The following is a 22,859-nucleotide window of genomic DNA, read 5'->3' on the forward strand; positions in this document are numbered from 1 at the left end:
TTATCCCTCCATCGCTCTCTCTCTCTCTCTCTCTCTCTCTCTCTCTCTCTCTCTCTCTCTCTCTCTCTCTCTCTCTCTCTCTCTCTCTCTTTTAATTCGGTTCAGAAGTTGAATGCATAATTATTTCCTCTATGTAAGGCTGATATTAGAGTTGCAGGGGCATTCACATCTCCAAAATATACCTGTTGTTATAGGAAAAAACATTGACTCTCACTAGAGCTATTTTTGACTGTCTCTTCCTCGTGAATCATACATTCAGCTTCAATTATCGTTAAATACTCGGTTATAAAAGGCAGGACAAACTGTAAAGCGCTGATAGAAAAAACCATGTGACTTGAAGTGATGTCACTTCCTGTGATGGGAACTCTGTAAGGCATTGAGGTGTGTGGTTATTCTGCTCTCATTCATTTGTGCAAAATTCTATTCCTATTATCAACTCTGTTATCATCAACTCCTTTATCATTTCCTTTATCATCAACTGTGTTATTGTCTAGTCATTGTCAACTGTTATCATCAACTTCATCATCGTCAGTTCTGTTTTCATCAGCTGTTATCGTCAACTCTGTTACCGTTTCCATCAACTCTGTTACTGTCAACTCTGCTATACATCAAGTTATGTCAACTTTACATAGACTCTTATCATCAACTTTGTTATCATCAACTATGTAACCGTTACATCAACTCTGCTATCGCCAACACTTATCATCAACTCTGTTATAGTTATTGTGCACTGTTAAGTCAACTCTTATCATCAACTTTGTTATTGTCAACTCTGTAATCATCAACTCTGTTACCGTTAATATCGACCCTGTTATCGTCAAGTCGGTTTTTGTTATCATCAACTCTGTTAACGTTAATATCGACCCTGTTATCGTCAAGTCGGTTTTCGTTATCATCAACTCTGTTACCGTTATCATCGACCCTGTTATCGTCAAGTCGGTTTTCGTTATCATCGACCCTGTTATCGTCAAGTCGGTTTTCGTTATCATCTACTCTGTTACCGTTATCATCGACCCTGTTATCGTCAAGTCGGTTTTCGTTATCATCGACCCTGTTATCGTCAAGTCGGTTTTCGTTATCATCTACTCTGTTACCGTTATCATCGACCCTGTTATCGTCAAGTCGGTTTTCGTTATCATCGACCCTGTTATCGTCAAGTCGGTTTTCGTTATCATCTACTCTGTTACCGTTATCATCGACCCTGTTATCGTCAAGTCGGTTTTCGTTATCATCGACCCTGTTATCGACAACCTGGTTATCATCAACTCTGTTTTCGTCAACTCTTATCATCGACTTTGTTATCGTCAACTCTGTTATTGTTAACTTTGTTACTGTCAGCTCTGCTATACGTAATGTTATGTCAACTTCACACTGAGCCTTACACTGACTTAAGTCAACTCGGTTTTTGTCAATTCTTATTTTCAACTCTGTTATCATCAACTCTTATCGTCATCTCTGTTATCGTCATCTCTGTAATCATCAACTCTGTTATTGTCAACTCGGTTATCGTCAACTCTGTTATCGTCAACTCATATCATCGACTTGGTTATTTTCAACTCTGTTAACCTCAACTCTTATCAACAACTCGGTTATCGTCAACTCTCATCATCAACTCTGTCATCATCAACTCGGTTATTGTCAACTCTCATCATCAACTCTTTTATCATCAACTCTGTTATCGTCAACTCATCATCAACTCTGTTATCAACAACTCGGTTATCGTCAACTCTCATCATCAACTCTGTTATCATCAACTCTGTTATCGTCAACTCATCATCAACTCTGTTATCATCAACTCGGTTATCGTCAACTCTGTTATCGTCAACTCATCATCAACTCTGTTATCATCAACTCGGTTATCGTCAACTCTTATCATCAACTCTGTTATCGTCAACTCTGTAACCGTTACCATCAACTCTGCTATAGCCAAGTCTTATCATCAACTCTGTTATCGGTTATCGTCAGCTCTGGTATCCTCAGCTCTGTTATTGTTATCTTTTGCTGTTATCACTAACTAATATCATCAGCTCTGTTACCGTTATCGTCAACTCAGTTATCGTCAACTCATATCCTCAACTCGGTTATTGTCAACTATGTTATCGTCAACTCTTATCGTCAGCTCTTATCAACTTGGTTATTTTCAACTGTGTTAACGTCAACTCTTATCGACAACTCGGTTATTGTCAACTCTTATCATCAACTCTGTTATCATCGTCTCTGTTATCGTCAACTCTGTTATCATCAACTCTGTTATCGTCAACTCTGTTATCGTCAACTCTGTTATCATCAACTCTGTTATCATCAACTCTGTTATCGTCAACTCGGTTATCGTCAACTCTTATCATCATCTCTGTTATCGTCAACTCTGTTATCGTCAACTCTGTAACCGTTACCATCAACTCTGCCATAGCCAAGTGTTATCATCAACTCTGTTTTCGGTTATCGTCAGCTCTGGTATCGTCAGCTCTGTTACTGTTATCTTCTGCTGTGATCACTATTATCATCAGCTCTGTTACCGTTATCGTCAACTCTGTATTTTCAACTAATATTGCCAACTCCTATCATCAACTCTGTTACATTTATTGTCAACTCTTTTGTAGTAAACTCTTATTTTCATTTCTGTTAAGGTTTAAAATTTTACCAGTACATTAAACAACAATTATCAACAGAATTATATGTCTCCCTTAACATTTAAACATGTTACATTATTTTACATTAATAATGGATTCAGTTAATTGTAAATTATACATTTGTTTTAAATAATTCTAGTTAAAAGCAAAATGAATGGAAAGTTCTTAAAAACACAGACACAACCGCACACAAATCTCTCTGGATGTGTATCTGAGTTTGATTCTTTCAGCTGCATGCATTTTTCCACATGGATCGCCCCACTTTAGAGGCTGTGTTAGATGTAATTTACAAAAGTGATTTCAGATACACAGAAAGCACATTAATGCAAGCTGAGCGTCTGCTTTAACAGTTCAGATCACTTCAGTGCAAACCAAATGTCAAAATATGGGTCAAACTATGTTCATCGACATTCAGTGTAACATCAGTTTATGTCAAATAAAAGCACACTTATTCTGAACTGTATTTGTAAAATGTATTAAAAGAATTATGTATGGTAATGAATGTGATTCTGATTGTAAGGATGAAAAACTGAGTGGTTATGAAGGACAGTGCAAAATATCAAGATTTCAGATGAGTATTTTGTAGCCAAACTGTGATCTGTGAGACTTTTGTAACATGTCAGCAAGAGATTCTTGAACTAAATATGACAGACGATATTTTTTTTGATGTAGAAAACATTGTTAACCTCAATCTTAGTTTAACTTTCAGACGTTTCAGTGGCTGTCTCCCATAAATCATTAGGAAAATGGAGCATATGCAGTATTTCTATCTGCTTGGCATTCATGCTCATCTGTGAAAATCATGTTGCTCGTGTTTATACATTAATATTTTAATGTTTTGTGTCATTTGACAGATTACAGCTGGTTAATAAAATAATTTTGCAATAATATCCACATTATTGCAGTTATATAATATAGTACTAGAAAGTATGGGCTGCTTATAAAAAGGTGTCTGGTGCATATGCAGAGGAAAAGTGTCATCCACGGGTGGTTTGTTGAGCACAATCATCTGCGTGAAGCACACTAAGAGTTGCACAATGTTTTCATAAACATGGAGTGTTGATAAAACAAAAAAAAGAGTAAGCACTTTATTATCAATATATTTATTATTTTCACATCTGCAGAATCAAATCAATGCACAAGTAAACATTATTATCTAACACCCGTCCATCCTGCCCCACCATTTCTGGACAGACCACTTACATGGGCCTTATTCCAAGGCATTAGGCTATAACCTTCAACATGACAAACTAACAAACAAGTAAATACACTTTCTTAAAAGCACTCCATGTTGGTATATCTGGCGTATACGGAAAGGAGAAGAGTATGCATGCAGATAATCTTGCATATACTACAACTTTTAATATGCTCTTTAGTCCAGTTCATACATTGCATTCATTTGAGCTCCAGCACATCCACTGTTGTGTGCAGTAATGAGTGGTGTTTTCTGCTCATACAGGTGGAAGTTTACCCAAACCGCAGGTGAAGACGGCTTCGCTAGGTCAGGCTGGGAAGGCCAGATCACCTTTATTACCCGTCTCAGTGCCAACCGCTCCAGAATCAGCTGAAGATGGCCAGAAACCTCCAGAAGACCCGTCTAGCGTGAGTTTCTGACCTGATATATGCTGTATAAATGCTGACCTGATATTTGCTGTAAAGTAGGGAATGCTCAGAATACTGGAATGGAGTAGTTTTTGCAGAGTTCCCACACTTCTTGAAGGTACAGATGAAGTCAGAACTATTAGCACTCCTGTATATTTTTTCCCAATTTCTGCTAATTAGAGAGCAGATTTCTTCAACACATTTCTGATCATAATAGTGTTAATAACTCGTCTCTAATAACTGCTGTATTTTCTCTTTGTCATGATGACAGTAAATAATATTAGTCTAGATATTCTTCAAGACACTTCTATACAGCTTAAAGTGACATTTAAAGGCTTCACTAGGGTAATTAAGGTAACTAGGCAGGTTAGGGTAATTAGGCAAGTTATTGTATAATGATGGTTTGTTCTGTAGATTATCAAAAACAAATTTAGCTCAAAGGGGCGAATAATATTGACTTTAAAATGGTGTTTAAACTGTCACTTTGGCTTGATGTAATGCTATTTTTGAAAACAGAAAAAATTGAATATTTTCTCAGAGGATCAACCAAAAAAATTTTTTCAAAACATGGGACCCTCTAATAATTCATATTGAGACTAATGTACTCCTCCAACCATTAATTCCCAACTCCACACCCCCCCACCACCACCCTTTTATTTTATTTATTTTATTTATTTTATTTTTATTTTTTTGTAAATTTATTTTATTTTATTCTCATTATTATTATTTCTTATTATTATTAATATGTTTTTTATTTAATGCATTTCTTTTTCATAATAATTTTTATTATGTTCAATTGTCTCTGTTTCTAATTCATGTAAAAAAAAAACGAAAATACCTTTGTCATTGAATACCTTTAATATACTGTACCTTTTGTCAAAAACACAATAAAAAATGGTGTTTAAATAATTAAAAACTGCTTTTATTCTAGCCGAAATGAAACAAATAAGACTTTCTCCAGAAGAACAAATATTATCAGACATACTGTGAACATTTCCTCAATCTGTTAAACGTCATTTGGGAAACATTTAAAAAGAAAAAAGTACTTAAAGTACTTAAAAACACGCATGGGTCTTTGAAAGTGCTTGAATTAAATTTCGAATGTAGTTTATTTATGGTTTTATTTCAACATCTGTACTCAATTGTCAAGAACAGAACTAAAAAAAACTAAGAATTTTTTAAATTAACATTTAATGTTATAACACAGATTACACTCTGCATATAAACACATCTGATTATAGGTACATATATTTATGTAATGTGTTCTCACATTAAATTAATCACACAACTTAAATTTATAGTCCATGAAAGGCAAATAAATGAACTTACACTTAAAAAACACCCTTATTTGACTTTTCCTTGAGTGCTTCCAAACCTTTATCAGTTTCTTTCTTCTGTTGAATACAAAATAAGCAACCATACTAGAAATAACAAACGCTATTGAAGTTCAAGGGTCCGTTCTTCGTACGTGGATTAGTCAGTGAGCTGGATTTAGATACTGACGATTTGACACGATCCAGGAACGTTTTGTTCTTCAAAACTCATCCGAGAGTTGTTGTCATAGTAACAGTTCTGGTAGCTCAAGCCTGCGTAGGAGCAGGCTCATTTCATTTAAACAGGATTAGATACAGCAGTTATATACACTTGGGAAAATAGTATATATATATATATATATATATATATATATATATATATATATATATATATATATATATATATATATATATTAGTGCTGTCAATCGATAAAAAAAATTAACTAATTAATCGCACCTTTTTTTAAAAATTAATCGCGATTAATCACATTTAAAAGACTGAAACTTGTAATTTTGGCTATTCAAATGTAAAATTTATGTAAACGCAAGACAAAAACTATTTAAATTCAAAATATAATTGTTTATTATAATTAAAATACAAAATATAATTGTTTAATAGAATTTTTGTTTAACTTGTAACACAGATTTCTTCATGTAAACAACAAACCCACAATAAACCATCAAGATCCTGCTTGAAAGCCATATTCATTACAGAAATTAAAACAAAGGCATGTTAATGACATTTAAATTTCAAAACAATCAATGCCAATAAAGCAAACATTGATTTCCATGTTGGATTCTAAGTGGACTGCAAAAAAATGCCAAAATACAGGAATTGCAGATATGGAAAATTAAAATTATAATAATAAACTATAGAATATAAGCTGTTGCACTCATTGTAGAGTTTTATTGCTGTGAGTTGAGAACATTAGTTATAGAGTAGAAACAATTTAGCTTAATCCTCCTTTACATTCATCCAGTTGCTAAGACTAGGAGTATCCCGCAAGTGCACAGAGACTCCCGGATGCCCGCAAATGAATGATAATTCTCACAAACCGTTTGTTAAATACATTGCACACCCCTTTCCCCCGAATCCCTCCTAGCTCTTCAGGTAGCCTATGCCACGCGCATCTCACCCCCACCATCCTTCAGGTACGTCTCGCGCGCGCACGCCCCTACTCAGATACGTCGCTCACCCCTCACACCCCTCAACGGGCCTGACACAGACACACACACAGACAGACACACAAACAACGCGCTGGGTTTTGGCCCCAACGGCCTTCCATACTGGAGCGACTCCCCTCAGATTCAACATGCATGATCACGTTCATCAAATTTGCTTAAACTAAGCGTCCTAAAGTATTACTGTATTTCACAAGGATTCTGACTCAACAACGTGAAGCATATGCTTTCATTGCATTTAATGAGGAAACACGCTAAACTTGGAGGGCTCATGCTGAAAGGCAGAGTAATGCCCTGTCTTTGACAACTCACGACTTCACCAGAGACTTTCTGAGTACATTTACATACATAAGACACCAATACTCCGATTTTAATATGATTAAGATTATACTCTTATTAAAAAGCAGTGATTTTATTATCCTAAAGGAACACAGAGTCACGAAATGCGGAGGATTTTCTTTCTGTTCGCCATGCGGTATCATCTTACAGCAGAAGTTAAAAATGAAACACCTGAAACTGCATGAAACTCTGGATAACCTGTGATGCGACTAACTGTTTTATACTGGAACTTGCCTTCAAAAAGTGCTTGCTTGGTCTTATCCACATTTCTTGCATGTTAAACACACGTCCACCACAACAGGAAGTAATAAAACCTGCAACTGCGTTAATTGCGTTAATTTTTTTTACGCGTTAATTATTTAAAATTAATCGCATGCGTTAACGCACTAATTTTGACATCGCTAATATATATATATATAAGGTAAAAATATATATTAATAAAACTTACGCAATCTGCACTTTGAAATAAAAGTAAAAGACTGCCACCGGGTGGTTCAAAGAGAAAACTTATTAAGATGAACTTTTTAGATGCAAATGCATAAATGCACAATATTCCACTTATTTAAAAAAAAAAAAAGATAATCATTTATGCAGTCGAGCACGTGTTTTTATCACTAATATGTCAGTGATTTACCGATATCAAAATGCTTTTTTGATGCATAATTCATTTATACAGTTATTCCTTATGCCGACAAAACTTGAGCAGGCCTATAGGCTACTATAACAAAGAAAATCTTCTCTAAATGTAGAACTAAATACATTGATATGCACTGAAATACATGATGAATACTCTCGACACATGACAGTGTAAAGCCTGCAGCTCACAACACATGTGGAGAGTAATTTATGCATCATATTTACGAAACCGTTTACTGCAAATTTGATGTAATTTTGCTCACATGGATAATTGAATATTAATCAGATGATGTCATTACGCTGCTGTGCCGTCAGCCAATCGTTGCATTGCTGATCATGATTTCGAGGATGGATAGATCTGTCCTTCACAACACACACAGATCTCAGATCAGTTCATCCAGACATTTTAATCTCATTTGCGAATTCGTTTGAAGGACCAAATTATCAAGATTAACAGATCCAGGATCTGCCAAATCGTCTTAGATCATTTAAGCGAGGTACGAAGAACGAACTCCAGGTCTCCAGCTTTCTTCAAAATATCTTCTTTTCTGTTCAGCAGAATAAAGAAACTCCTTAAACAAGTGAATGATGACAGAATTATTTTTTTTTTGTGTGTGAACTACCCCTTTAAAAGAAAATGCCTCTGATGTAAGCGAGATTTTTAATCTGCAGGGTATAAAGTGGATTCATATTCACAGTTTTATACTCATTAATCACTTTGCAAGGGTATCTTTTACTCATACTTTGGTAACACTTTACAATAAGCTTGTATTAGTCATTCATTCATTTTCATGTCGGCTTAGTCTCTTTATTAATCCGGGGTCGCCACAGCGGAATGAACCGCCAACTTATCCAGCAAGTTTTTACGCAGCAGATGCCCTTCCAGCCGCAACCCATCTCTGGGAAATTGTATTAGTTAATGTTCATGTATTTTCTAACACAAACAAACAACGAGCGATACTTTAATCACAGAATCTGTTGATGTTAATGAAAATACAGTGGCTCATTAGTTCATAATAACTCACAGTGCATTAACTAATGTCAACAAGCATGAGTTCAGATGTTAATAATGCACTAGTAAATGTTGAACTATCATTGATAAATGCTGAGCAAGCATTGTTTATTATTAGTTCATGTTAGTAAATACTAATGGAAGCGTATTGTAAAGTGTGACAGACTCTGGGTAGTGTTTAGGACAGACACTTTACTTGGACAGTCTAGATTCACTGTGTAATTTTCAGTCCTTGGGCAACACGCTGGCTCAGTGGTTAGCACAGCAAGAAGGTTTCTAGTTTGAGTCCCGGCTGGGTCAGTTATCGTTTCTGTGTGGAGTTTGCATGTTCTCCCTGTGTTGCCGTGGGTTTCCTCTGGATGCTCCGGTTTCCCCCACAGTCCAAACACATGCGCTATAGCAGTGGTTCTCAAAGTGGGGGTCAGGACCCCCCGAGGGGTCGCGAGGCAACGAAGGGGGGTCGCCTGGTGATTTCCAAAAATCTATTTATTTTTATTAAACCATAAGAATTAACATATTTTATCCATAACTATACTGAAAATAAAAATAGTCGTTTATAGTTACTATATACTAGTTACTATAGTAGCTTATAGTTACTAGTTCTATTGGATTGCGACCCCTGGGGTAATTACATTATATTAAAGGCAGCAATAGCGTCAGATGCATTTTGATTTTATAACATCAGGTTATACTTTCTGGCACATTTAAAGCACTGACACAAATTTAATTGGTGTGTGTGCGTCATTGCATGCAAGGTTTCTGTATTTATAACCACCTCAGAGGATATTGGGGGTCGCAAGTCACTGGCATTGTTATTTTGGGGGTCACGGGCTGAAAAGTTTGGGAACCCCTGCGCTGTAGGGGAATTGATTACTAACATGGCCGTAGAGTGTGTGTGTGTGTGTGTTTGTGTGAGAATGAGTGTGTATGGGTGTTTTCCAGTACTAGGTTGCAGCTGGAATGGCATCTGCTGCGTAAAACATATGATAAAATAGCTGGTGGTTCATTCCGCTGTGGGGACCCCTGATGAATAAGGGACTAAGCCAAAGGAAGATGAATGAATGAATTTTCAGTCCCACCTACCACTGGACCACTTCAGTTTCCTTCAGTCTCTGATAACCAGCCAAAATCAAGCTTAATTCATCTGCTTTTCTTCTCTGAGGGAGCGACTGACGGATCCCGGTTCCTCTTTAACGTCCAATCATTCATATTTTGTGCCGATGGCTCCGTCTTGATTGTGAATGGTTGAACAGGCCGCTCAGGGAACATCGACGTCTCGGAAAGCAGACAGAGTTTGGCTTTTGGACTCAGATTATAGTTTATAGTTTATGAGCACTGAGAGGCAGACAGCGAAAGGTCAGGAGACTTTATCCGGCCGACACATATCTGTATAATTGGAATGGCCTTTTCCCATCAGAGAGGAAGCAAATAAACAAACTGACAGCAGTCGGACACTTCTAGCCCTTATGAGCTCATAAAGGCTGAGCCCAGAGACTTATATATATATATATATGGATCATTCTAGAGTTGCGGGTACATTATGCATCCCATATACAGTTGAAGTCAGAATTATTCGCCCCCCTGTTAATTTTTTTCCTAATTTCTGTTTACCGGAGAGAAGATTTATTCAGCACATTTCTAATCATATTAGTGTTAATACCTCTTCTTTTAATAAGCTTTATTTATTGAACGCAAGTGAATAGAATTCGTTGTATACAAATGTCCAATTTCTGCTTTTTGTTTCCTTTTTGAACACTTTTGTAAACATTTAACCCCGACACCCCCCACCCATCCCACCCATACACACACATGGCCACTTTTATTCTTTTATTTTTAGACATATAACAGTAGACAGAGCAATACATTTACATTTAGTCATTAAGCAGACGCTTTCATCCAAAGCAACTTACAAATGAGGACAAGGAAGTAATTTACACAACTAAGAGCAACAATGAATGAGTGCTGAAGGCGAGTTTCAGGTCTGCAAAGAAAATGTAAGAAGCAAAACATTAGTAATTTTTTGTATTTGTTTTTTATTTTACTTTTTATTAATGTAGTTAGTGGAGGAGTTGTAGATTAGGAAGGGAATTGGAGACTAAATAGTTGAATTTTTAGTGGTTTCTTGAAGACAGCGAGTGACTCTGCTGTTCTGATGCAGTTAGGGAGTTCATTCCACCAACTGGGCAGATTGAATGCGAGAGTTCGGGAAAGTGATTTCTTCCCTCTTTGGGATGGAACCACGAGGCGACGTTCATTCACAGAACGCAAGTTTCTGGAGGGCACATACATCTGCAGAAGTGAGAGCAGATAAGACAACACAATCTCACGGCAATTCGTAACTTTTTCATTTAGTGGCTTATTCGTATGAATACGTACAATCTAATTCGTACAATTTAGTACGATTTGCTTATCCCCCAATGGCGGTTGGGGTTAGGGGTGGGGTTAGGTGCCACGCCTCCTTTTTAAAATCATACCATTTCGTACGACTAAACTCGGACGAATTCGTACAAATTAGCCACTAAACTGGCAAAGCGTAAAACACTTACGTTTTCTCGTGAGATCAGGCTGGATAAGAAGGAGCAAATCCAGAGGTCGCTTTGTAGGCAAACATCAGAGATCTGAATTTGATGCGAGCAGCAACTGGCAGCCAGTGCAAACGGATGAGCAGCGGAGTGACGTGCTCTTTTAGGTTCATTAAAGACCACTCGTGCTGCTGCGTTCTGAAGCAGTTGAAGAGGTTTGATAGAGTTAGCTGAAAGCCCGGCTAGTAGAGAGTTGTAGTAATCCAGTCTGGAGAGAACAAGAGCTTGAACAAGGAGTTGAGCTGCATGTTCAGATAAGAAGGGTCGGATCTCTCTGATGTTATAGAGTGTGAATCTGCACGATCGAGCAGTTCTAGAAATGTGGTCAGAGAAGTTTAGTTGGTCATCAATCGTTACTCCAAGGCTTTTCACCATTTTGGATGCAGTAATGGTTGCCCCGTCCATCTGGATTGAAAAGTTATGGTGTAGAGTCGAGTTGGCAGAAACTTCAAGCATTTCTGTTTTCGCTAGGTTAAGCTGAAGATGATGATCTTTCATCCAGTGTGAAATATCCAACAGGCAGGCTGAGATGCGAGCTGGAACCGAGGGATCATCAGGATGAAAAGAGAGGTATAGCTGGGTATCATCAGCATAGCAGTGGTAGGAAAAAAAATAAATACAATAATAATAATAATAGTACAATTTAAAATAAATTTATACATAATTTCAAATAAATAAATAAATAAAGTAGATACATTAGCTAGTCACATCAACAATAATGTGCTACCTACTTCTTGGTAATTATGGTTTTAGTTGTGCTGCGGTTGGACCAGTGCGTCTAGTTTAGGCCTTGACAGTTCTGGAGAAAAAATGCTAGATTACAAAATAATTCTGACCATAAAATGATTGCTTTAATAATCACTTCCAGAGGTGTTAAATCATCAAACTAATTGAGCAGTGGCCTCCAATGAGTATAAAACTGGTGAGATGAGCCTCTCAGAGAAAACTTGATCTTCTCCAATTTCAGAACACTTTACATGTCGTGTAACCAGACTTTGAGTATGGTTGGTGCGATTTCCACACTAACATATTTTAACAAGGGAGGAAAAGGCGATGACATTATTTTGAATGTTTGTGACATGAAAATCATCAGGGTTTTTTCCAAAAATAGCCAAATGAGGGTTTGGGTTTAATTTAATGTTCAATATATCTGAGATTGCCTTGAATAATAACCGGCAGAATTCAGACAATTTGGGGCACTGCCAGAACATGTGAGTGTGGTTGCATGGGGTCTGTGAACACCTCTATTACATTTGTTATCCAACTTGTCCGAGTAGAGCTTTGAGAGTTTCTCTTTGCTCCAGTGTAGTCTGTGGACGACCCTAAATTGTATGAGTGAATATCTGCCGCAACAGCGTTTAAGGCCTCCAACCAGAAATCTTCAGAGAGATTCAATTGAAGTTCTGTTTCCCAGTCCATCTTAATCTTATATAGGATAGATTCGTTAGTTGGAGAGAGTACATTTTATAAATATGAGCTTTTGGCTTTAATGATCAAGTCTATCCCGCTAGGTGTTGGGATGTAAAGTTGTGTGTGTTCTTGCGAAGTCGCGTAGTTGGAAGTATCGAAAAAAGTCTGATCTGTTTAAAGTAAATCTAGAAATCAGCTGGTTGAAGCTTGCAAATAAATATTCAGTATACAAGTCTCCCAACTATCGCATTCCCTTATTCTCTAAGCTGATAAGAATTGAGTCACTGTTAGCTGGGATAAACCAATGATTATTGCGAATAGGGGTTGATAATGGAAGGGTGGGCGAGGCAGTGGTGCAGTAGGTAGTAGGGATGTAACGGTATCAGAATTTCACGGTACGGTAATACCTCGGTATGAATGTCACGGTACGGTATTTATTGAATCATTTACAGGAAAAAACAAAACTTATGAAAATACTCCAAAAAAGTGTCAATGACATACAAATTAGTCATCTATCTGTAAGCTTTGAAACAGGAACTTCAATTTTAATAACAAAAAATTATTAAACCATGTAAAAACAATAAAGTTTCAATTTAGTATTGTTGAAAACTCATCACATTCAACATTTAATCACACTCAGCCCATCTACACAGATGAGAGCTCTGCTAGTCGGACTTCTCATCAAGCATCTCCCGCTGGATCTAATCTCACTATATTTATTAAACGGGATATTTCATTCATCTTGTTGTCTTGATCTAACGACATATTCCCTGACTTTGGTCATTGGAATCTATTACTTGTTCTCAGGTAACGTGTTTTGGCTGAGCGCAAAGATAAGTTAATGATTAATGTAACCACGTAGCCTACATTCTGTATATTGACTGATCGCTTGCCTTTATTTCTTATAATGTATAAACTTATTGTATGTTATACTTTTAAAATGGCCATTATCGATTATTAAAACTGATACTCAGCAAAAGAGAGGCTGTGTTTCGTATTTTCTCTGAAATTGAAAGGAGGTAGTTGTTATCGGCTCCGTTTTGTTATAAATATCCAGACAGTGAAGATGACCCTCATCTTATACAGCACGGCGCCTCAACATGTCTGCTGTCTAAGTTGCTAATATTAAAATGAAAATAGGCAGTTCCTTAAATCATGTTTACATTTTATTGTTGATAAAGTGAAACAACGAAGCCAGGGTGATGTGAATGAAGTTATAAAGTACACTGTTCCCTTTGAAGATTTACCCGTGTCCTCGGTATAATCTGCTTTTCCATATCAAACTGAGAAGAAGAGACTGCAGCCTTGATCAAACTTGCGAAGTCTGAACTTACACGGAGAAAATGCAGGACTGAACTGTGTGTGTTAGGCTACTTAATATTCAGGAAAAGCCCCAATCAGAGAGGCGAACGTCTGCAGCCCCGCCTCCGTTTTCAGATGTCTCCGTTTTCCATCATCCACACTGAGACATTATCCACACATTTCGAAACGCTCTGTTTTCGGCGCTCGAGAGCTCTTTTCATCCCCACTTCTAGCAGCACACTCCATTTCCGCATTACTGGATCTGTAGTGACAACAGACCGCAAGGGATGATGGTCAAGCATGGGCTGATGGGTATTGTAGTTTTCGCTACCTCCCGTTCGCTTCATTCGCCTAAGCAAATTTTCTCAGAAGACCTATAGTTTTACCGAGTCATGCGACTACGGTAATATCGAAAAAAATTAATATTGCGGTATGACGGTATTTACAATACCGTTACATCCCTAGTAGGTAGTGCTGTCGCCTCACAGCAAAAAGGTCGCTGGGTCGCTGGTTCGAACCTCGGCTCAGTTGGCGTTTCTGTGTGGAGTTTGCATGTTCTCCCTGCATTTGTGTGGGTTTCCTCCGGGTGCTCCGGTTTCCCCCACAGTCCAAACACATGTGGTACAGGTGAATTGGGTAGGCTAAATTGTTCGTAGTGTATGAGTGTGTGTGTGTGTGGATGTTTCCCAGAGATGGGTTGCAGCTGGAAGGGCATCCGCTGCGTAAAACTTGCTGGATAAGTTGGCGGTTCATTCCACTGTGGAGACCCCGGATTAATAAAGGGACTAAGCCGACAAGAAAATGAATGAATGAATGGAAGGGTGAGCCAGCCAAAGTGGCTAAATTTGCACCCAGATTTTTAGAGTTCTGATGACCACAGGATTGGTGGTAAAGCTTCCTGGGGAAAAGGGTAAGGTATTACAGGCCAAGGCTCTCAATGAAGAGGAACAAGAGGCTCACTCCATTTGACACCAACCAGTTTGGGGAGAGGTGAACCAAGATATTATTATTTACTCAACGTTAGCTGCCCAATAGTAACTTGTAAAGTTGGGAAGACCTAGTCCACCAGCTGGTCTGCTTCTAATAACTCGTCTCTAATAACTGATTTATTTTCTCTTCGTCATGATGACAGTAAATAATATTAGACTAGATATTCTTCAAGACTCTTCTATACAGCTTAAAGTGACATGTAAAGGCTTCACTAGGGTAATTAGGGTAAAGTTAGGGTAATTAGGCAAGTTATTGTACAACAGTGGTTTGTTCTGGAGACAATCAAATAAATATATCGCTTAAAGGGGTTAATAATATTGACCTTAAAATGGTGTTTAAAAAATTAAAAACTGCTTATAGCCGAAATAAAACAAATAAGACTTTCTCCAGAAGAACAAACATTATCAGACATTCTGTGAACATTTCCAACATCATTTGGGAAATATTTAAAAATTCAAAGGGGGGCGAATAATTCTGACTTCTTCTGTATGTCATGCAAAAGACACTTGTATTTTGGATGTGATTATTCACGATTAATCTTTGCCCAGCACTAATAATAACACAGATCACATTGTTTTGTTGTGGTATCTCAATACAGCACCTCTCTGATTTGAAGTTGTCAGTCGTAAATATCTGTTAATCAGCAGTTTTCCATACTTTGTGATTCATGTTGTATTCTCGCCTCTGTTTATTTCCGCTTTTGACTTGCATTGTGGGATCTTGATCTTTCCTCCAGCAACTTGATAAGTGTGTGAAAGTGTGTTCTCTGCACATGTGTAATAGTGTGCAGTGCTAAATAGTGTGTGTTGGTGTTGTATATTACGCTGCAGAAACCCTGCAATAAGCTGCAGCACATCTTCTGTTATTCTACAGATGCATATTATATCTTATACATTATATTATTATTTTTAAACGACTAAAATGTCAATAAAAGTCTCTTTGTTAAACTGTAGAGTTGAGTTTCCAGCATCAGAAGTGGACAGAGCAGAGATCAACATCCCACAATGCAGTTCACCACCGCTAATAAACACGTGTGAATCACTAAACAAGGAAACTGTTCGTTAACATGTTTGTTTACAGTGTGTGTGAGTGAATGTACTGTACATTAATAATGCAGGATGAAATGCATCAGCCAACAGGAACAAATTGGGCTTGATTACAGCGCATTACAGAAACATCCATGTTTTTATTTTGCCAGCACGACTTAAACCTCCTGCTGTGTTTACATCTGTTGTTCTGTCTGACAGCACGTGTGTGTGTGTGTGTGTGTGTGTGTGTGTGTGTGTGTGTGTGTGTGTGTGTGTGTGTGTGTGTGTTCAGATATACTGTACATGTGTCAGCATGAACTCTGCTGATGGATGCTTTTACAGGCGTTTAACAGAGACAAGTGCAAAAGCTCTGCGTTTATAGATGACTCCCAGAACTCTCCCAGATCACCCATCCAGCGCGTCAATAACAGCATACGGATATTGATGCAATAACCACACTAATTGTTAGCGATGGATCTGTAGGTCATGCAGTAATACACGTGCTCATTCAGCTCTTCAGTCCTCAATATCACTCTGACCTTTACAAAATCACTCACATTCACCGCAGAGAAACTTTCTTTGTGCTGGAAATGTGTCGCTTAATGTGTTGAGGAAAAAAGTAATATATTACAATCTGAAGTCACTTATAAAATACATGAACGTAACTAAATGTGCTGGTTTCTTTTTTTAGGACACAGTGTGAATATAAATTCATTCATTCATTTTCTTGTCGGCTTAGTCCCTTTATTAATCCGGGGTCACCACTGCGGAATGAACCGCCAACTTATCCAGCACATTTTCATGTTTCATCTCTGGGAAACATTCACACACACACACACACACACACACACACACACACACACACACTCAAACACTACTGACAATTTAGCCTACCCAATTCACCTGTACCGCATGTGTTTGGACTGTGGGGAAAACCGGAGCACCCGGAGGAAACCCACGCGATCGCAGGGAGAACATGCAAACTCCACACAGAAACACCAACTGACCCAGCTGTTTACCCCACAGTCCCAAAACATTCGGTACAGATGAATTGTGTAGGCTAAATTGTCTGTAGTGTGTGTGTGTGTGTGTGTGTATGGATGTTTCCCAGAGATGGGTTGCAGCTGGAGGGGCATTTGTTGCGTAAAACACATGCTAGATAAGTTGGCGGTTCATTCCGCTGTGGTGTCCCCAGATTAATAAAGGGACTAAGCCGACAAGAAAATTAATGAATGAATTAAAAACAAATAAAAAAAGAGAAGCAATAATCACGGGGTTAATGTTAAAACACAAACACAAACTTTATTGTGCCCTTCAGTCTCCTTCCCTGTTCCATTTGGGATGCAGAGTCCAGAGCTTATATTAAACTCTGATCAATTCAATTAGGACATCGCTTTTATAAACACGCATCAGGAAAAATATTACCAGTGTGCAAAATATGTCAGTGAAAGACACTTCAGTATTGCATTTCAGTCAAATGTGTTTTAGACAAAAAAAAAAGAGTCTGGAAAACCAGGAAAAATCAAGTATTTCCTATTGACCTTATTCTCCGCAGATGAGCGGGCGCTGCCATTTGAATCTTTTTGGCACGAGACTTCCGGTCTCATTCACTTCCATTCATTTTTAGACATTAAAAACTGCTCGCTTCGCTGTTTGATGTTGTAAACTGATATTTCCTTGTTATATTATTCTACTTGGTCTGTATAGTCATGCAAACATTTGTTTGTAGAGTAAGTAGTTTGACCGTTTTCTGCCGTTTATTATTTCTTGTCATTTCTCCCATAGGCGACTGAAACGAAAGTTCTAAGACAATCGCGAAAACAGGCGCACTTCCACATTTTAGAATAAGGTCAATAAGCAGACGACGGTTATCAATCTGTATTTGCCTATTTTAGATAAATGTGCTATTGCTGTAGATTTACACTATGTCTTTAACATCTTCATTAGCACTTAAAATTGATGCTCAAAACTGATTTTGGGCTCGTCTCTTCTCGTCGTCATTTTCCCCTCAGTTTTTCTACGCCTGAAGAATAACGTTAGTTTCGCTTCAGTTTGGTGGACCAGTTAAGTGTCTGTGCACGGATTCACGTTCTTGCGGAGACCGGTCGGTCTTGCAGGTTACCTTGGAGAAACAAACTTCAACCCTGAGAACACAGAATACATACGAGAAAAGAGATGATGCTAGCTTCCTGTTGATCACATGACCTTCATATGAAAACAGTTCAAGTTTATAATAAGTGTAGTTTAAAAAAAAAAGATTATATATATATATATATATATATCTATCATAAACATTTAAGTACTAAAGCACCGATCAATGAAGATAATTTGTGAAATGCAAATAAAAATGTTTTCACAAAGTAGATGGTTCGGGTTTTGGGGCCCCCTAGTGGCGGTGGGACTCTAAGCAGCCGCTTAGTTCGCTTATAGGTATGTCGAGATAAAATCTGCAGACGTTTTTTGCTATTTCTGCTGAGAATTTTGGTACAAAAATCTGCGGATTTCTGTGGAATTGTTTTGGGAGTATCATAACTAAAACCTTAATATGTGAAATAAAAAATAATATCTTTTATACTTTAATATAATGTTTAAAATGCAAATCCAATTAGATCCACTTTATTTGGTAAATAAAGCAAGTCTCTCATATAATATATCAATATATATAGTAAGAGACAGAAAATATGACTGTACAAACTGCATTGTACATAAATCAGATGAACATTTTCACATTAGTCAATAATATTACTGAAATTAATTAAGAAACTGGATAAATTTAGATTTACACACATTTGCTCAAGTAAATAAACAGAATTAATGATGGGCTAAACGTCTGCGGAAATCTGCGGAATTGTGCGTGCGCAGATTGCAGGTGGGTCTACTTATAGGGAAGGCCAGCTATGCCTATTGGTCTATTGGCCTATTATTTGAGTTTAGCACCAGAGCTATAGAGACTGCATTATGCTTAGAAAAAACAAACAGTATCGGGATCAGATCTGTATCGGTCGATACTCAGTAAATTGGTATCGAGATCGTATCGAATCTGAAAAAAAATGGTGCATTCCTACTTAAGACCTTTATTCACTTACTTTGAGCACAGTTTGTTTTGCTTGATTATTTTATGGATCAATTTACGCTAGCTTAAACATCATGTGTTACACAATTACATTTATTAATGTTTTGTTCAGAAACTTTCAGATATTTTCACATCCTTAATATGGGAGAAGTGGAATCAGACACATCGGTAATGCTTTTGCACTGTGCGCTTTAGACTTTGCGCTTAGATCATTAAAATAGAGAAGTTACTGGCCTTTTAAATGTGTGTGTGTGTGTGTGTGTGTGTGTGTGTGTGTGTGTGTGTGTGTGTGTGTGTGTGTGTGTGTGTGTGTGTGTGTGTGTGTGTGAGTGTGTGTGTGTGTGTGTGTGTGTGTGTGTGTGTGTGTGTGTGTGTGTGTGTGTGTGTGTGTGTGTGTGTGTGTATGTATGTGTGTGTGTGTGTGTCTCAAAGCATACAGCATTACTGTATAGGTCACTTTGTGTGTCTTCGTCTGTGGTAATAGCCACTGATTTTCCACCAGCCTGATCCACATAGCGTACTGTATGTGGTCATGCAGAACAGTGAGCTCAACTAGAGTCATATCCACTTTTTTTCACTCTTCTCCTTCATACTAATTTAATCAGACACCTTTTATTGGTAGATCTGTAGATTTATGTGGATCCTGCACCGTCTTCCTTGTAGTGTAGGCGACCCATCAAACAAGGCATTACTCCAGCATTGTGGGCCTATAATGTAGTCATTTTCGGGAAAAACTGTAACTTGAAAGTTTCTGAAAGAAGAAAAAAACAAACAAACATTGCCTCCCAAAGCTTAGATGTAGTATAAAAGTGTGAATGATGAGTTTAATCCTCCTGCTTTCTTGTTTTCAGGTGTACGAGCAGGACGATCTGAGCGAACAGATGGCCAGTCTAGAAGGTCTGATGAAGCAGCTCAACGCCATCACAGGATCGGCGTTTTAACACACACACTCACTCTCACACACACACACAGACTGGAGCATCCGAAACTTTCTCGTCCTCCACACGGATCAAAAAAGGGAAACAGACTCCAAACTGAGCCTGGAGCGCCGGAAGAGCGGCTCTTTTCTAACTCTGACATCTGTTTTATACCTGTAGATTTTGTCCATTGGCCTCTGATGGGATTATCAGTGATGGGAACTGCACTGACGTCTCGCCAAACTACTGCTGCCAAAACCCCAAAACACTCTGTACTGCGGAATATACGAAGACATATGTATTCACAGGAGAACGGTTTACCCAGTGGGCACGGTTTCGCCAGCGCTTGTGTTCGAGGAAGAAAAAAATGGAGAACACTCTGCTCGTGCGGCGTTGGTTATATTCTGAGTCATGTCATTTGTATGCATGTTTTGGTTTTTTTTTTTTTTTTCAATGCACAAAATTGCATTGGCTGTTTTCCAGAATCCCTCATATCTGTGCATTTTAAATCACTGCATTTACCAGAGCAAAATGACTTGGGCTGTTTATTATGGATGCACAATATGTTGACATAAAACTGATGAATCACACAACCTGCGGCTTAGTAAAAATATGCATTGCTTTATTCAGAGCAGTGCTGGAGACCTATCCAAATAACATTTAATATTTAATTTAATTTGCGATGCTGGATGCACATCAAAATTAACATTTCATTTAATATTCATTCATTTATTGAATGAATTACAGTGGAATGAACTGCCAACTATTCCAGCATATGCTTTATGCAGCGGATGCCTTTCCAGCTGCAACCCAGTTCTGCGAAACACCCATACACACTCATTCACACACACACTCATACACTACAGCCAGTTTAGTTGATCAATTCCCCTATAGCGCAGGTGTTTGGACTGTGGGGAAACCAGAGCACCCAGGGGAAACTCACACGAGTACCGGGATTTAATTTAATATTTCATTAAATTTAATTTGCGACGCTGGATGCCCATAGAAATTAACATTTAATTTAGTATTTAATTTAAAATCTACTTTAATTTAATTTGCAATGCTGGATGCTCATTAAAATTACCTTTTAATTTAATATTTAATATTTAATTTTATTTTATTTTCAGCAAATTATTCATAATAGTGATAATGTGGCTTATGCAAACTAAAGTACAAAAAAATTCAAGAGCATTTATTTAAAGGAAAATATTGGTGTAGAACTTCCTTTATAAAAAATTTGTATTTCTTAAATCAGAGTGTAAAACTCTAAAAAACTAGCAGTGCACATTTAAATTTAATTTAATTTAATTTAATTTAATTTAATTTATTTTAATTTAATTTAATTTAATTTAATTTAATTTAATTTAATTTAATTTAGATTTATTTTATTTTATTTTATTTTATTTTGTTTTATTTTATTAACTTGGTCCAAACATTGAGAAAGCTAAATGAAAACCAGAGAGTCAAAATTACTAAATATATATATAGAAATAAAATTGATGCATCTAAAAATTCATAAAACGGCATAACACAATAGCCACAGCACACAAGCTGTGGTTTAATAAATGTATGGCATTCCTTTACTCAGAGCGAAGCACTTCATTCACAAACCTGAAAACTGGTTAAACTAAAAAAATGTAATTTAATTTAATTTATTGGTGGTAATGTGTCTTATGAAAACTACAGTAGAGATAGAATTAAAAAACAGCTTATTTAAAAAATATATTAATGCATAATTTTCTTTACATTTTACTCAGAAACTGATATTGCATTTGACAAGTGATTAAATAAAAATAGAAAAGAACACTGAATTAAACCTGACATTCAGAAGTGAAAAGCAAAGTAATCTACCATGCAATCCCAATATTAAGTCAACAAACTTCAGAACATTTTTAAGTTTATTAAACTTAAATCAAGTCAAGAGCAGTGAATGGGTTGAAAGTTGAGTCAACTCAAAATGTCCTGAAGTTTGTTACCTTATTTTTAAATTAAGTCAACTTTTTTTTTTACTGTGCAGTTTTCTTAAAATAAAATGAGGTGAATTTATGATTTAAAACAGAATCCTCCAGACGGGTCAGAAAAACACATGCAATGTAAAGAGAACTGTTTTCTAAGCCTGTGTTTTATTTATGAACTCAGTGTTTTAAATGTCTTCATTTTGCTCTAGCAAATGCACCTTGATTTACTGTAATGCTAATATTCAGATATTTGTTCTGGAAAACGAAAGAAACACAGATTTTTGTATCATATTTATTTTATAATCGTTCTGTTGATTATTATTTTATCATTAAATATGACTGTTTTTGATTTCTCCATCAGTTCATGAAGGTGTAATAATGTTAAAGTGGACAAACATGAAGACAAAAAATCTGCTTTATTACCTTCAGATGAACACATTTGAGTTTTTTTAACTCAAGAAAGAGCAAAAGAGACTTTTTTTATGTGCCTAAATATATTTCTGTTCACTTTATTTATTTATTTCCTCTGTAAACGCTGCGAGGCAGAAGAAGACGGATGAATGCAAGACAGAAGGAAAGACCAAACGCGTCCCGAAATTTGATATTTTTCTGCTTTCCACACACACAGACCTGCAGTGCTGTTTTTTACTGTACAGTTGCAGCGAGCGAGCGATTGATGGACTGTGGCGTCATGGACTCGGACGGGTTTCTACCGATATATTTAATATATGATTTAGAGTGTTCCTTTCAGCGTAATTTATGAAGATTAATTCTAGAGCTTTTATTTAGGCCGTTAGGAAAATAAAGGGATTCTGGGACGGAGTTTCACTGTGGTTTTTGAACATGAAGACTGGACGATACTTTTATCTTTTATTTTGGCTTCAG

General features: G+C 37.0%; 1 protein-coding gene across 10 annotated transcripts in view; it reads left to right on the top strand.

The window, feature by feature from the left end:
• dcc (DCC netrin 1 receptor) overlaps nucleotides 1-20,764 on the top strand; it is a 418,185-nt gene extending 397,421 nt beyond the window's left edge. For 9 of the 10 annotated variants that reach the window (XM_087252692.1, XM_087252694.1, XM_087252686.1 and 6 more), the window contains exons 28-29: nucleotides 4,090-4,232; nucleotides 19,951-20,764. In XM_087252692.1, coding sequence (XP_087108818.1) covers nucleotides 4,090-4,232; nucleotides 19,951-20,040 — 233 coding nt within the window. In that variant the 3' untranslated portion in view covers nucleotides 20,041-20,764. 10 annotated transcript variants of the gene reach the window in all.
• Nucleotides 20,765-22,859: the final 2,095 nt, after the last annotated feature.

Source organism: Danio rerio, chromosome 5 (genome assembly GCF_052040795.2).
Source record: "Danio rerio strain M-AB ecotype USA chromosome 5, GRCz13ab, whole genome shotgun sequence".
Taxonomy (NCBI): domain Eukaryota; kingdom Metazoa; phylum Chordata; class Actinopteri; order Cypriniformes; family Danionidae; genus Danio; species Danio rerio.